Source organism: Camelus dromedarius, chromosome X (assembly GCF_036321535.1).
Source record: "Camelus dromedarius isolate mCamDro1 chromosome X, mCamDro1.pat, whole genome shotgun sequence".
NCBI lineage: Eukaryota > Metazoa > Chordata > Mammalia > Artiodactyla > Camelidae > Camelus > Camelus dromedarius.
This window is the reverse complement of record NC_087472.1, coordinates 102,218,054-102,235,804: the sequence shown is the minus strand read 5'-3', so window position 1 is coordinate 102,235,804 and position 17,751 is coordinate 102,218,054. Positions and strand designations below refer to the sequence as shown.

At 39.6% G+C, this 17,751-nt stretch overlaps 1 protein-coding gene across 6 annotated transcripts in view; it reads left to right on the top strand.

Moving 5' to 3' along the window:
* The window catches only part of REPS2 (RALBP1 associated Eps domain containing 2), a 208,303-nt gene that overhangs the window by 44,169 nt on the left and 146,383 nt on the right, over positions 1-17,751 (top strand). For all 6 annotated transcript variants that reach the window (XM_064483372.1, XM_031445822.2, XM_064483370.1 and 3 more), the window contains exon 2: positions 10,075-10,198. In XM_064483372.1, the coding sequence (XP_064339442.1) occupies positions 10,075-10,198 (124 nt within the window). The remainder of the gene's footprint in view (positions 1-10,074; positions 10,199-17,751) is intronic.

Below are 17,751 nucleotides of genomic sequence, written 5' to 3'. Positions count from 1 at the left end.
TCATCTATCTGTTTGTCTATTAATTAATTATCTCAGCTAGATTTGGTCTACAATATATTATAGGCTCTCTGGCCCTAAATTGAATGGCATCCTGGGGGAGCTGAAAGATAATGTAGCTTCCAAAATAGATTTGCAACTTGGAGAAGCTTACATGTTGGGAGATCTTGGATTATTGTGTGTTTACAAATGCATAAATATGTTTTCAAAGAATGGCTACAAAGATTTTTACCACCTTCTCCTTTTAAAACTAAAAAGCTAATAAGTAAAATAAGCCAGATGAAGAAAGACAAATACGCATGATATCACTTATATATGGAATTGAGAAAAGAAAAGAAAGTTGAGCTTATGGAAACAGAGAATGGAATGGTAGTTGCCAGGGGTCGTGGGGCGGGGGAAATAAGGAGAGTCACTGGTAAAAGAGTACAGACTTTCAGCTCTAAGATGAATATGATCTGAGGAGCTAATGTATAACTTGGTGTCTGTAGTTGATAATGGTATTGTATAATTGAAATTTGCTTAGAGAGTAGAACTTACGGATTCTCACACATACACAAAAGGTAAATATGAGAGGTGATGAATATGTTAATTAACTTGATGGTAGGAATCCTTTCACAATGTATGTGTATGTTAAATCATCATGTTGTACACTTTAAATATTTGACAATTTTATTTGTTAATTATACTACCTCAGTAAGGCTGCAAAAATCAAAATCTTATTTTTTGCATGTGAATTATTGCATAGATTTTGCTCATATCTGAAGTATGGCTCCAGTTGGTTGCTGTGGAAGTTTATAGTAATGTAGGAAGCCCTAGTTTGAAAACTCCTAAAAATTTTAAACAAATGTATATAAATGGGTGGAAAATGAGGGGGATACACGTGTGTTCTTTTCATTTAGTCGAAGTATTCACTCTTTAAGTTGGCATTTACTTAGTGTAGCTGGTTATTTTAGAAAAATACCTTTCTGCATGGCTTTGAGGGTATCCTCAGGATGTAATGTATAGCTTACAGAGGCAAAGTCTTATCATGGGTCAGTAACCCTTTTGGTAAAGGGCTTGGTAGTAGATATTTTAGGCTTTGAGGGCCAAGAGGCACAATTGAGGATCTTATATAGTTACTTACGTAACAAGAGAGAAAACAAACTTCCACAAACTTTTTTTTGACAACATTCAAAATATAGTAATTGAGTACTATTTTTTTTTTTTTTTGGTAATACAGATCTACTAGTAAGAACTATGGAATTCTTGTCTTAGGGATAACATTTTACCTCATAGGATTCAAAGTCAGTGTTCCATATCATCAGATTGATTGAAAATGTTCATGTGTAAAAACCATTCTCAGCTCATGGGCCATACAAGTCCAGGCAGTGGGCCAGATTTGGTCCATAAACATTCGTTTTTCCAACCCCTGATGTAATGGAAAGACCTTTGCATTTGGACCCAGGCACATGTAGCTTTGTGTACTGGCTCTGAACTCGTGACCTTGAACATCTCACTTAACTTTCTAACATGTGGCGTTTGTGCATAGGATTTTTGTGTTAGGATTCTAGTTCTGTAGATGCTGATGTAATTTAGCTCAATTTACTTAGAATTAGTATTAGAGTCAAAAGCCGATTTGTCAGGGGATAGGATATTCAATTGGTCTCATAGAACTTTGTGAAAGCATGTTTTTGCAATGGAGAGATCTAGCAGTCACCACCTTAACCAAATGGCCAGTCTTGGCGGTCAGTGGTGGGATATTGTGAAATTTACATACCCTTCACTGATATGTACCTTTTACTATATATCACAGTGTCACTTGTGTGGTGTTCTCCAGAAATGTTTGACTTGAATGTTGTCACAAGGAAACAGAGATCCAAAATGTGGAACATTCTGCAGGACAACTGGCCTGAACTCTTGAAAGGATTCAGTGTTATTAAGAATGGAGGGGGATTGTTCTAGGTTAGGGAAGGACTAAGGAGACATAAAATAAAAATATAGTTGGTGAACATTAATTAAATCCTGGATGGGAGGAAGAAAATTCAGTTTTATAGGCCATTTTAAAGAATTTATTTATTTATTTTTCTATAGGCTGTTTTTAAGACGATTGAGGAAATGAGAGTATGTACCATATGCTGTATGATAATATTAATGCTGACTTCCTTAGATGTGGAGATGCTGGAGGAGAATATTCCTGTTTTTGGGGATGTGAATGATAAGCTATTTAGAGGTGGGGGAGGGAGAAGAAGGAGGTAGGGAAGGGAAAGGGAGTGAGGGGAGGACGAGAGAGAGAAAAGAATAAGTGATTTTGTTCAGCATTGCTCACTTCCTAGCGTAGCACTGGGTGCAGTGCTCTCGATAGGGAGGTGCCCAGTACACTTGAAACTAATAGGTGCTTTCGGGTATTAGTAGGCTTCTCTCTGAAATCACTCCTAAGCACTGAATGTTCTCTCTTTAGCAGGGTGGTGGTTTGGCTTAGGCATATGCTTTGGTACCTAACATTGGGTACTCGGATATGGGGTTCATACTTTCTTGGGTGGTCACCCACGTCCCTCTGGATTGAAAGTCCCTCTTGATTTTTAGACTGTATAAATGACTGGGGAAGGAAGACCTGGGATAGTTGACCTGAGTCTTCAGCTGTTTCCTGAGAGGCTGAGGTGCAACTTATAAGCATGTACTTCAGAGTCTCCTCTGTATTTCTGTTTTTGAGGGTGACTCTGGGGAGGCTGACATCTCCTTGGGGTGTGCTAAGTAGAAGGAGGGTTGGAGGAAGAAGTCTGTGGTGCATCTTGGGAGTGCTGAGAGGCTGGAGCACTGCAGAGGTGTTGCGGCTATGAGGCAGAGGGCCAGGAGAGCGCACCCTGGAGGCTGATCGTCATACTTTGACCCTAACCTGCCCCTCCCAGCTGAGCAGGGAGGGGACAGAGAAGTCAATATTCAGTTATATTCCTACAGGAACTCTCAGGGTGTATAGTGTGAGATGACTGAAGCCAATTTAGCAGCCACTTCTAAAAGTAATTACAAGATGAGAGAAAGAAGAAAATTCTGCTACTGCAGGGTGTGAAGATTAATTAATTCAACAAACATTCATTGAGCAATTGAATATATAGCAAGCAGTGTAAAGTATGAGTCCTAGGGGGTACGAATGATAAAGACCCACTCTTGCCTTGTGCTGAGCACTTGAAGGGTACGGGAAAGAGATGGGGTACAGTGGAGGCAATGACCGAAATACTGATTTTGCTGTTACAAGGCTAGTGATGTGATGGAAAGGCAGTGAAAAGGGCTATGGGAATGCAGAAAACATGCCATATGGAATTGACAATGGTTTTAAAGACAAGGTTGGTCTTGAGGTGATTTGAAGAAAGAGCCTGGTAGGTAAAAAAGTGGGAAATGTCCGGCTTCCAGGCAGGACACATACCAGATGTGTAGAGGCCTGCATGGCTCTCCTGTGTTGAGAGACTGGTTGGCATCCGAAGTGGCTGAAGCCTTAAGTACAGGCTAGGGAGGAGACAGACATGGGCTTGTTGGAAAGATAGTTTGGGCCAGATGGGAGGGCCTCAGCAACCATGGTGAAGAGCCTGGGTTACAGGAAAGGGCACTTGGAGTCCCGGAAGCCTGTTTGAGTTGGCGGGGAATCTTGCTTTAATAAGATATCCTGGAGAGAATGCTGATAGTGGTGTGTGAGGGTGCATGAGTCTGGGGACAGGACTCGAAGTAGATGTGTGAGCAGAGACTCTGAACTTGGCCAACTGTGGCGGAGAGAGACTAGAAAATAGAGTCCACTAGTACTCTCGGAATTCTTCCAACCCCTCCCACCAAGACTTTAAGTTTTTAAATCTCTCTGAGGAAGTCTTTAAAAATACTTGAAAGAGAGATGCTTATTCAAACCTTTGAACAGTTCTGAAAATTTATTACGTTTCAGCTCAGAAAGAAAGTATTATTTCAGGCAAACTGGAATGGGTGGGGACTGATTACTCAGCACAGCCACTTAATCTTTCAGAATTAGGTTGGAGGGAAGCTGTTTTAGTGGCCTACCATCTTCTTCCAGAATTTGGTCCAGGTTTGTCCCAAATGGTCGGTGAATTTTTCTGATGTGTATCCAGCACCCCGACAGTTGAATGTACATCTGTAGGCTGTGAGGAAGTTGATTTCATCCATTCCTTTTTTTTTCATCTCTTGCCTTCCACCTGAGAAAACAAACATGAGTGCATAGGTTATTGTCCTGTGTTAGAAATTTGCACCATGTGTAACCTAAGATGGATCTGGCTGAGAGGGTTGCAGGTTTGGAGGTTAGACTGAAGAAGAGTGGAGTCTTTTCGTTTTTTCTTTATTTTGAGAAAATCTTGGCAACTTAGACTGTTTGAAGGAACAATTATATAAAATATCTCCTGCTAATTATCTGGGATAAAGCCCCACCATTTTTTCTTTAGAGTGAGTGAAAATATTTCTACCCACAGTTTAGAACTTTTCCATGGAGAATTTAGACAGAATATTATGAACCTCAATAAGGAAAAAAAACCTTACAGAGTTAACCTGCTTTTTAGATTGAGAAGTCTCAGGCTTACGAAGCTCCTTGTGTAAGTTCCAAAGCCTTATAATTTATCTTCCTTGCAGCTTGACTATTTCAGAAAGTTCTTAGTATGTCTCCTGGAGGTTTGATAAACAAAGAGCAAGAAAAGTGACCTATGGGCTTACCTCACTTATGTGTGTATATTCTACATTGGCTTCAAAGCAGCGATTCTATTGGTATATGGGACCAAAGGACAGATTCCAAGGTAAATGAGGCAATTTACTAATGTCAGATTCGGGTGTTAGTCTCAAAGTACCATAGAGAATGTTTTGGCAGCAGTTCAGTTCCTTTTAGTTAAGAGCTTTCTAGGTCTATGTGGTAGTTATGGTAAAGGAATAACTGAAGGTTAACTTGATAATAAATTAACACTGCCTGAAATATAGTTGTTAAATTGTTCACATAGCAAGGATTACACTTTCTTAATATTAATAATTATTCTGCAAAATAACTATATTGATGTTGGAACTACATTGATGATGTTGGTTTTTTCCACGTGCAGGCAAGCCTGTACCTGAAGATACGTAATGTATTTATTCACAATAAGGAATGTATTGTAAAACCCAGTTACTTTTCATTTGTGAGAGTTGCTTCCTTCACTTGATTGAGAATTTTTAATGGAGGTACTTGGAATTGAACCCAGGACCTGGTGTATGCTAAGCACAAGTTCTACCACTGAGCTATATCCCCTCCCCTCTGATTGAGAATTTTTAGATTGTATCCTGGGTGCCTATCCTTATGTTGGGAGATGAATGGAAGTTACCCCTTGCCCTTGGAGAGAAGACGTTTTAATGGGAGGCAGAGATAAACAGATAATTATAATATACAGTGTGCTGAAATAGATATTAAAAATCTTGAACATGAGGAATTTCAAACAAAAGTACACAGCACGGAATTTGAGTAATATTCAACTCTTTTTCATGCTTATTTCACCCATACTCTCTACTTACTCCCTTCCCCACTTTTATTTTGAAGCAAATCAAAGGCAATAATGTATCATGTGATAGACATTTATAGACATTTGAGTAGTCAGAGAATACACTAGGAAAATAGACTATAAGTGGGGACTGGGGAAGGAGCTACAGAGCAGTAACATTTGAGTTTAATCTAGTGGGGAGGGAGGGTGTTCCAATTCTAGGTGAATGGGATGGAACCCAGAAATTCTTGAACGTTGCTAAGCATTATATTGGGTTCATTTAGTACATTTTTTCCCTCATAGTCTGATGAGAGAGATAATATTTTACATACAAGGAAACTAGATTTCACCCCGACTAACCTTGACTTTAAGACTATTTAGTTCCCCATCTTCTGTACCATGTACACTAGGTAGAGAAATGTAAAAGAGCAAGATGTGTTTGGGAAAGCAGGAGAAGCTGAATGCAGCTACAGAATGGTGTGCGTGTGTGTGTCCAGAGATGAAATAGAAAAGCTGCTCAGAGCGGGATTGTGAAGGAACTTGAATGTTGTACTAAGAAGATAGGGTTTTGTCCTGAAGGTGGTAGGAATCCAGACTGAGATATCTTTAAGCAGGAGAGCAGTATTGCCAGCTTTTGAAAGGTAGATATGCAGGCACTATGGAGGATGAACTGGAATTGGAAGATGAGCTGAGGAGAGACTGGTTCAAGAAAATTATTTATTGAACCACTATTTATTAAGCATAAACAATATGGCAGGGAAAGGAACCAATGCGCAAGACATTCATCTCCCTATTTCATGAAGCTTAGTCTAGTAGAGAATCAGTTACATACAAATGGTCTATTGTGATGTTGTGACTTACAATAAGAAGTATGTATTTGGTCTTCAACCCAGTTCCTGGCACCGAACTCCAAAAACCCTTGGAATTTGCTGTGGTCAGAGCAATAAAGGTGCCTTTTGTTATGTTAATGAGGCAACTTGGGCGGGGAGCCCCTAGGTAACAGCGTTGGAGGCAGGTTCCTGGGCAACCGACCAGGTGATAAGAGGGTTGGAACTTTCAGTACTCCCTATCCTCATACCCAAACTGGAAACCATACAAATGTCCACTGGCAGAAGGATAAATGATTTGTGATGTATTTACACAAGTGCTGAATAACAACAAAAATGAATGAACCACAATTTCACTAGACAATTTGGAAGAATGCTTTTCTCTTTGTATATTATGCTTTTCTATATGAATAAATAGCTAAATATATAATTAGTAGAAAAAAGTTTTTTAAGTTTCAAGAGCAACATTTCTTCTAGAAGCAAATTCTGATAATAAGTATTGATCCATCCTACTTGCACCCTTGAGGAAAACTGTTACACTGTTACCCGAAAGTCAAACTTAGGAGTTCTTTCCCTTTCTCAGGTTTAGTGCCTGTCCCTTTTGTTGAGAGAAGAACACTTACTACTGGAATAAAGTTTAAAAAAAAAGTTAAAAAGGAAACCTGCCCCTGTATGGTTAAATGTGTGAATTCTGTTAAAAAAAACAAGTGTCACAGTGGCCAGGTGAGATATTAGGAAGGATTAAAGTAGTGGCAAGGGAGAAGATAGCCTTGATTTGGGAGATGATTCTGTGGTAGAATCAACTGGATATGGTTGGCATTGAAGGTAAGTTTCTGACTTGAATGTGGAGTAGTTGATGTCAGCAGTGAGGTGAGGGCTGCTGGAAGACCAGCAGGTTCAAGGATATGTGAGAGGGGCACATGAGTTAGGTTTGTTTATGTTATGTCTCAGATGGCTTAGGGTATCCACCTTGAGATGCCCAGGAGGATTTTGGAAAAATGCATGCAGTGTCTGAGATGTTAGGTTTGGAGAGTGATTTTGTGATCGTTAGCATTTGGATGGTCATTGAAGCCTGGAGAGAGAATGAAATTACCAGAGCAGTGATTCTCAACCTTGGCTGCACTCTAGAATTACTTTGAGAGCTTTACAACAATACCAGTGCCTGGGCCACTCCACTGACCAGTTAAAGCAGAGGTTTTAGGGGTGGAGTCTAGATACCTCTATTTTTCAAAAGCTTCTCAGGTTATTCTAATATACACCTGGAATGGGAACAAAACAAACAAGTAGACCAACAGATTACACAGTGGTGTGTTTATTGAATGGACACTACTGTCGGCACTGCTACTTTAGCCTTCATGAAGTAAGCACCTGTTTACACTAATGGGGAGACTGAGGCACAAGAATTGAGTAACTTGCCTTAGGTTAGACAGACAGCTGACTAGTGCTCGGGCCAGGATTCACACCCAAGGCATTACTCCAAGAGCTGTTCTCTTTACCTAACATTCTATTGCTTCTCCACTCAAGAATGAATCTGGGCATAAAAAAATAATAAAATAATGCCATTTGCAGCAACATGGATGGACCAGGAGAATGTCATTCTAAGGGAAGTAAGCCAGAAAGAGAAAGAAAAATACCATATGATATCACTTATTTATGGAATCTTAAAAAAAGAAAAAAGCAAACTTATTTACAAAACAGAAACAGACTCACAGACATAGAAAACAAAACTGTGGTTACGGTTGGGGTGAAGGGGATGGGAAGGGATAAGTTGGGATTTTGAGATTTGCAGATACTAATTAATATATAAAAATAGATAAACAACAAGTTTATACTATATAGCACATGGAACTATATTCAATATCTTGTAGTAACTTATGGTGAAAGAGAATATGAAAAATGAATATATGTATATTCATGTATGACTGAAGTGCTGTACACCAGAAATTGACAGAACATTGTAAACAGACTATACTTCAAAAAAAATATACATTAAAGAATGAATCTGGGAGGGTTGAGACTTTTGGAATGGCAGTGTGAGAAACTCAGCAGACCCTCTTCGCAGTGAAACAACCTTTTAAGTGGTAAAAATTATAAAGGATAATCATTTAAAGCCTCTGGAAAGTGATCTGAAGACATCCAGTAAACGGAGAAACATTTGAGAAAATCTACTAAATCTTCCTAAGAACAGTGAGCCAGCAGCATTTGAGCCATGACCTCATCCCCTCCCCACCTCCACTAGTTCCATATGATGGAGGCTCTGTTCTTGGTGGGTATAGTCAAGAAAACAGGACTCACTCCCCTGACCCCAGCTCCTAGTCTAGGGCCAGGAGAGGAGACTGTGGGATATTGCAAATACCAGAAGTACCAGAAGGAGAAACAGAGAGAGGGACAGAAAAATATTTGAAGAAATAATGACTGAAAACGATCCCAATTTGATGACAAACACTGGTCTTCATCTCCAAGAAGCCCAGCCCTGCCCTGTCTCCTCCTGTGGCTGCCAATCTCCCTGCCTGCAGTACGGTGGAAATACTCAGAATTGGGGTCGGGGAGAATGGGAGGAAGACCAGTTAAAATGCCACAAAGCTCACTGTTCTTCCTGAGATTCTACTGTTTTTCTGGAATAAACACTCCTGGATTGCTGCAAGTTTTTGGTTAATTTCCAGAGTTCTGTCCATTTTTAGTTGGTCTCTCATTGCTCTCATGGAGGAGAGAAATTTTGGAGGCCCTTATTGTGCCATTTTTTGCTGACATCTTAGTTGAAATTTTATTAAGATTACTTAGTGGCTGTTTATAGTTTGTTCTGAAAGTACTTCTAATATTTAACTATTGGAAATCTAAAAGTCCATCCGTAAGAACCAACTAATAGTAATAATAAAAAACCCCTCAGTGTATCTTTACAGCAGAATATTATACAGTTGTTAAAATAATGCAGTAATTTGAACTGTGCTGTTAGAGAAAAATATTCAAGGGATAATGCTAAATGAAAAACAAGTTGCAAAAGAGTATGTGGTATTCTATTTGTACAAGGTTTGAATAAACAACAGGAAAAACACAGGTGTGTGCTATATATATGCAGAGAACATTTGTAGAAGAATACAGTGTTTTCTTCTGGGGCATAGAAAGTGGGGGTGCTTTTTAGTTCTTCAGCCCACTTACTATTATTTGAACTTTTGAATATCTGTTACTTTGAAATAACTTTAAAAAAGTCATTGACTATTTGATTTGTTATTTTTAAACTACCAATAACGATTTCAACATCTTGATAATATTTGTGTGTCTAGTACTTCTTTTTTGTTTCTCTGAAGTGAGCACTCAAGTTGTAATTTTAATGCTTAAGAAATCATATTGCCTGAAAACTTTAAAAGTAATGAATTCACTTTTAATTTCAATCAACTAGGATAATCCACAAATAGTGATAATGACTAATCTGTTCTCTTCACTCTGGTGACTTTCTAGACTTTGTACATTAGAATCCACCCCCTGAAAAAATTGCTCTCCTTTATAAGAAGATTAATAGCCATCCTTTGTCACCTTTATTTTTATCTTTGAAAGAGGAGAAATAATCACTCAGTCCTGAAACATCATGAGTAGGTAGAATTGAATTATCCAAATTGAAAATGTCCCTGTAAACTGGAGGAAAAAGACACCAACCAGCATGTACACATAGGTTCTCCAGGGACGTTTTGGTTAGTTACTCTGTGAAATCCTTAAGATTTCATAATCTATTTTGTCTCATTTTCCTGTTATAGAATGGCGTGTTCAGCATCCCTTTTCTTGTCTGTTTGCAGATCACAGAACTGTGCGGTGCCAAGCGGGTTGGTTATTTTGGTCCAACACAGTTTTACGTTGCCTTGAAATTAATCGCTGCAGCACAGTCTGGCCTCCCTGTGAGGATAGAGAGTATTAAATGTGGTAAGTATCTCCCATTTATACATTTTATTATCCATGACAGGCTTCTTGTTTATGAGAACCATTTTTAGTGGGTTTAAGGCCTGTTCTATAAGCATTTGTGGAATTTCTCCTTTCTTCTTCCAACTCTTTTTTTTAATAAAATAAAATTTATCAGGTATTATAGTTTTTTTTTTCTTTTTTAAATGGGAAAAAATTTCAGAGAGTGACCTGAGATTAGTTCCTTTTAACTGACTTGCAGTTAAAGTAGATTTTGTTCTTTAGCAGGAAAAGATCAGGGCAGGAATTCTAGAGCCTGTGGCAAAATAATAACACTCAGTTTAATTTTCCATTTGAGGAATCTAAAGTTTTTTAAGGTTCTATGTGCCAGTCACATCAGATATGATCATCTTATAATCCTCCAATTCCCAAAGCACTATTCTGATGATTATTAAGTACTTTGGGGCTACCAAAATTTTGGCAGAATAAATTTATATTGTCAAAGTTTTGATTTAACATTTTCTTACCTTGCTGTCCCTGCCCCCAATGCACCATATACTTGAGCATTTTCCACAAACTTAAACAAAAAACAAAACTGTAAACTCTTAGCTTCATTTGTACTGCTCCAGTACTCACTCGTTTTACAAAGCTGTATGAAGAAGGTGATTATTCATTGGATGTGCTGAGGTTTTCTGTTAAGTCAGTCTGAAATGAATTACTTTCCTCTGTTGACACAGCTATGTAGGAACTTTTTCCTCTTTCTCTTTTTGAGATAAAAATTGCTCACCTCTTTCTGCCTGTCCTGTGAAGTCCCTGGTGGGCCTCAGAGTGGGTTCAGGATTCATGGTTAGTACACAGTAACCTTGTAGGACAATTCCAAATAGCTGAGAAGATTCTGCTAGCTTGACTAGGGGGAACGAAGCCCTTTTACACAAACCCTCAAGAGGCCGTGATCATCTTGCTAATCTTTATTAAAGGCTTAGTATGTGCCAGACACTGTCTCATTTAGTCCTCAGAACATCTACCTAAATTAGATACTCATGTCAGTTTGTACTGCCTAGGATGAGCTGTGATAACAATCACCACTGAAATCTCAGTGCCATAACCAAACAAAGGCTCGCTTCCTGCTTTGCGGTGGGTCAGGGTGATCCTCCAGGGCAGCTGCCCTCGCTGTGGGGCCTACATGATCCTGGCTGCTTTATCCTGTGGCACCTCCAACACAGCACCTGTTCCTGTAATTGCCACCATGGAGAAATCATCTCTCAGTCTAGCAGTTAAATGCATTGGCCTGACCTGTATCAGGTTACTGCTGCTCACAGTGCGTTGGCCAGAACTTGTCACGTGGATCTGCTGAACTGCAGAGCAGACTGAGGGAGATGTAATTCCCTCCTGGGCCTGCCCGGAGAGGAGAACTGGCTGTAGGTGAACACTGGAAGTCTCTGCCCCCGTACTGTTATTCTCCCTGTCTTACAGATGTGGAAATTGAAGTTCAGGGGGTTGGGTAACTTGCCTAAGATTGTAAGGTTAGAGTTTGGAGCCAGGAGCTTAGCCTTCAGTTCCCATGCTCTTTATTGCTATGCAGAGTAGCTTCTTGATTATTCTTTCTGTTTAGCAAGGTGCCTACTCTATAATCTGTAATCCTGAAATGTTTTCTGAATGGAAAAAAAAAACCTGACCCCAAAAGCATCCCTTGATATTACACAATTAATTTCCTTGAAATAGGTTTCTTGATGGAGTGTTATTTCAGTGGCAGGTTTGTTGTCTATCAGTCACTGCTATCAGTCACTTGCTTTGATTAGTTTAAAGTTATAGCTCACTGAATTTGGATTTGTGGTAGGCACTGGTAGTTTCCATTCCATTGTAAATGATCATTAAACTTTATTGTAGGTACCTTCCAACTTCATCTTCTTGAGAAGTTAAGAGCTGCTTTGTTGTGTGAAAGAATAAACTTCTGATATATTTGTTGCTTATGTTCAGTTAGATTGAAGTCTTTTACCAGATTTGTGCTCAGATCTACAGCCTAATTTCCTGGAGTTGGGAGGGAGGCACGGATTGTCCTAAGTTATCACTTGTGTAAAGGATTAACGTTTTTCCCAATAAGGCTTTCTCGATTGTATTTTATAAATCTTGATGCTGCCTTTTACCTCCGAGGATTTCTGTAGACTCAGAGTTAATTCTGAATTTTCTTCCTTCATTTAAAGATTTATTAAATAATAATTATTTGCAGTCAGCAATTGTTGTGTAAGAATGAGGGCAAGATTGGGCCAAACTTTGAGCTACTGCTTGGCATTTACCAATGTGTTGCTTGAAATCCATTAGTTTAATGTCTGATGACACAAACCTTGAAGGTCAAAGAGAATGCTTTGTGAGAGCCTAATCTGAAATACTATGGTAGCCCTATCACACCCAGGGAGTTGTGAGGCCACCCTTCCTTCATGAGTGACCTGTGTCCATGTGTATGTGTGTTAACCTCTAACCCCTAGCCTTTCCCATTTTGCTAAATACCTCCACCACATACAGTTGCTTAAGCCAGGAACCCGGAAGCCATTCTTGATTGTCCCTTTTCACTCACTCCCCAGTATACCGCATCGAGAATCTGGCCAGTGAGGCCCCAGTCTCACTGCCTGCTCCCACCATCTCTCTGCCCCTTCTAGACCAGGCTACCTTCAGCCACTCATCTGAATACCACAGTGAGTTTGTCCTTGGTTTCTTGGCCTCCTCTCTTCTCTTCTCCAGTCTCTTTCCCCACATAGCAATAAGCATGGTCTTTTCAAAATACCCATGAGATCATATTATCCAGCTCCTTAAAACCCTTCAGTGGTTGCTTGCTGTACATAGTACTAAATTCAAAGTCTCTGCACTGATTTGTAAGGCCTTGCATAATGTGGTCTCTGCCTACTTCTCTGTCTTCATCTCAAACCTCTCCTCCTTGCTGTAGTCTGTCCTCCAGCCTCTCTGGCCTTCTAGCCATTTGTGGGTCACCTCTTTCCTGCTGTAGGAAAGACCATGTTATCTCAAGGTCTTGGGTTGCTAGCGGTCGGTTCTCCCCCCTCTCCTACCCGCAGTGGCTCCTCGTCCTCCTGCAGGATTCCGAGACTGTCCCCACCATCCGATCTAAAGTATGTCCTGTCACATTAATTCATCAGCGAAGGAACCAGCATGTAGAAAAGCTGCTTTAAGAAAGTATAGGAGAATCAGAAGTATTTATAGTCATGGAAAGAAAGAATGCTGGAATAAGATTGCTAAATTACATATAAAACTGATTAATGCCCTACAGTGCAATAAAACTGTAACTGGGTTATTATATTCTTTTCAAGATAAAATTAATTTGCATTGCTGTTAGACAAGAAGTATTTGCTAGCTAACAGTTTTCTACAAGTTCATATCTACCCTTTCCGAATTGTAAAATGCCTAATCGAGAGTAAATAGTAACTTAAAACAAAAGTACACATCCCTCAGGAGTTAGGTAATCCTTGGATGGGCCTGTTAGATAATGCTTCTGTGTGATAGTCCCTTGCCTACTTTATTGTCTCTCATCGTCTGCTCCCTCATAACACTTTTATCAGAATTTGTAAATACTCCTTTACACATTGGACTAATTTCTGTTTGTCTTCCTCACCAGTCTGCAAGTCTAAGGGGAAGGGAGGAGAATTTGGTAACCCCTGCACTGTAGGGCCTGGTGAACACTCAGGGCATGTTTGTTGAATGAATGAATGAAGGAAGGATGGCATGAATGGGGAGTGAGTCTTAATCATTTGCCACTCTTTAAGCTCAGACAGTTAGTTTTGTTATTTTTTTTGGCTGGGGGCAGGGGGAAGTTTATTTATTTAGTGGAGGTACTGGGGATTGAACCCAGGACCTCATGCATGCTAACCATGTGCTCTACCACTGAGCTGTACCCTCCCCCCAAAGCTCAGACAGTTGGAATTCAGACTCATCTGGAACTCCTGAGGGACGCTTACAGAAGTATCTTTCTCAGGCCCTGGTCCAGCGTTGTCTTTACTTGATAATCACCTGGAAAACTTTAAATGCAAAAAACCCAAAAAAACCCAAAAAACAGGTGCCTGGGGCCACCCCTAGAAATTCTCATTTAGTCAGTCTGGGGTGTATCCTGAGCATGGGAGTTTTTAGAGCTCCCCAGATGATTCTTATGTAGAGCCAGGGTTAAGAGTGACTTGTAATAAAAGGCAAGTGGAATATTTTCAAGAGCTTTGCTAAACTTTTGAGTACAGATTTGGTTCCACCTGCCCTGAACTGGGGCAAGGCAAGGGGTGCCCAAGGCATATACCTTTACAAGGTGCTCACTCCCCAGCCCTGCAAGTGCTGATTCTGCCTTTCCAGGGCTCTGAGAGTGAGTACCTGCCTCCAGCATTGGCACCAGCTTTCTCCCTCCCCTCCCCTAGTGGGAGCTGACATAGGAGGGTGGAAGGAAGGGGGGTATGGTTGAGGGCTGGTAGAGAACTCCCAAGGAGAAAACCACGTGCGGACATTTGCCCTGGGAGCTGCTGTACCTTCCTCCTTTCTGAGGTCTGGCCAGGAGAGGGTGTGAGGACTGAGGGAAAGTGCAGGCAGGGTCTAGTAGGGTTTTGAAGCTTTTTGGTGCCATGGGCCCCTTTGGCAGTATGATGCCTGTGACCCTTCTTGGAGTAATGTTTTAAATGCATACAAAGACATGATATTATAAAGGAAATCAATTGCAGCTGACCCTTGAACAACTCGGGGGTTAATTTGTGTATAATTTATAGTTGGCCCTCCGTATCCACGGTTCCTTTGCATCCATGGATTCTACCAACCACAGGTCGTGCAGTGCTGTAGTATTTACTCTTCAAAAATGTCTCTGTGTAGATGTACTCACACACTTCAATCCTACGTTGTTCACGGTCAACTGTATATTGAAATTAAAACTAAGATATTTAAAAAAGTTGTTATGTAGCAATATGCGTGCTTCTTTATTAATGTATTAAATAAAAGATTTAACTATGATCCAAATAACTACCATACTTTCAAAGTAGTGATGAGCATAAACAGTACCTCAGGATGTCTACAACAACTGTAATGTGATAAAAAAATCTGATTTCAGTGGGTGAGAAAGTTACAAGCACTGCTGATGATACAGCAGTTCATGGCCTACATTCATAATCGAAAGAAATGCTTACTTTTGGTTAGGGTAGGGAGAATAAAGATGCAGTTTTTTTTCTTATCCAAGATGACAGATCCGTTGATTTTTTCCACAGCCCCTTTGGGAGTCTCTGAACCCCAGTAGTGCAATAATATGATTTCATGTGGCTTCCAGGGCTGTGTTCATCAAACTGGTACCTCAGCTGGTGTTAGTCTGGCATGGTCTATAGTGAAAGGAGAAAGAATTAGGACAAAAGAGTGAGTTATTTATAAAATGAAATGTGTTCAGTTCTAAGTTTTTTTTGGGTTCCTTTTGTTAAATTGATAATGGGTAAATATAACTTAATTCATCATCACCCCTCCAAAAAATTACGAGATCACCCTTCCCACACCAGCCTCCACTTGCTAATCTAGCTATCTAGCTTCCCATTTCCAAATTGGCAAGAGGTTTTTCCAGATTAACTGGTGGATAGTACAGGTAGGCAATTATAATAAGGCTTTGATCAACTGAGCTTTGGGTTGATAAGACCAACCTGATGCTTTTCAATAGTAACTTTAGGAAAATGTGTGGGAGCAGCTTCACTTGGGAATTACAGAACATCATTGTCATTACTTTTTGCTAACTTGTAAGTAGCTGGTGTAAATGCCTAGGCAACGAAAAGTAGTGGGAGGACGAGAAGGGAGCCCCAGGAGGCCGGGAGTGTTGTTATGGTCATACCTCTGCCACCGTTTTTGCTGCATTACTAAGATGAGGCCTGCCCTCCTCTTCCTGGGTTTAGCATCTCACCTGTAAGATGTGGATAATCCAAGTAGGTTTTCTTTGGACCATTTTCAGCTCTGAAATGCCATGGTTTCAGGCTGAATGTTCAAACCTGCATTAGAAAGAATATTTTAATTTTTAGGATAACAGTATGGCCTAGTAGCTAAGAGTGTGAGCCCTAGCAACAGACTACCTAATTTTGAATCTTTGCTCTATCAGTTTTCATCTGTGTACCCTCAGGCAAGTTGAGCTTAAGTTTTGAGCTTAAATGGCTCACCTGGAAAAGGGGTATACCAATAGTAGCTGCCTTGTAGTGTTTTCCTGAGCATAAAATTGAGTAATCCCTTCTCATACATTTACCAAAGCATCTTAAGTGTGCTATCTCATGTGGTAGTCACTAGCCACATGTGGCTGACTTTTATTTGAAATGTGGCTAGTGTGAGTGAAGAAGTAAATTTTTATTTTAAATTATTTAAAATTTAAATAAAAACAAGCAATGTAAAACATTTTCCCATTAAATGTGTTATTGTTGAGGTGGGGTATAGCTCAGGGACAGAATGTGGGCTTAGCATGCACGTGGTTTTGGGTTCAATCCTCAGTACCTCCATTAACAGGTTGATCACCCACTGTGGATTGGGTGTGTTTCCTGTGGGGCCCGAATTCTCACTTAACCGCAGTGTGACACGCTAACAGTATATGTGCTTACATTCATCTGTTTGTTTTTCCAGTATAATTGGAATTGTTTTGAAAAACCATTTTTTTTCCAATTTTTCAATGTCTTTACAGTTTTATTTCTTCCTACAATTGAAAACTGTTGCAAATTACTTGTAGAAACCTGCCTAAATGTATGAAGGAATGGATCACCCATATCTGGGTGATGGGGCCCCTGAGAAAACACAAACTGTCACCCAGATCAACGTGTTAAAAATAAACAAACACACCTAACCCCCCCCCCCCAAAAAAAACCCCAGAAATATACTCACAGACATAGTAAACAAACTGACGGTTACCAGAGGGGAAAGGAGGTGGAAAGGGATAAATTGGGAGTTTGAGATTTGCAGATACTAACTACTATATATAAAATAGATAAACAAGAAGTTTCTTCTGTGAAGCACAGGGAACTATATTCAATATCTTGTAGTAACCTATAATGAAAAAGAATATGAAAAGGAATATATGTATATATATGTATGACTGAAACATTATGCTGTACACCAGAAATTGACATAACATTGTAAACTGACTATATGTCAATAAAAGAAGAATAAAAAATGCATTATTGTTTTAATAAGACTACATTTTACTCTGACCATTGCATTGTGTAATACAGAGGTCAACAAACTTTTCCTGAAAAGTGCTAGGTGGTGAATATTTTAGGCTTTGTGAGCCATATGGCCTTTGTTGCAAATATCCAACTCTGCCTTTGAACTGTGAAAGCAGACACAGACAATATGTAAACAAAAGAGTGCGACTGTGTTTCAATGAATTTATGGACATTGAAGTTTGACTTTCACAATTTTCACATCATGAAATTTTTTTTTTGATATTTTTCAAACATTCAAAATTATAAAACCCATTCTTAACTCATGGACTGTATGGAAATAGGCAGCAGGTTGAACTTGGTTCATAGGTATATCCCCAAGATAAATGAATTCATGTCTATCAAAAAAAATTTATAAGAATGTTCACAGCAGCTATA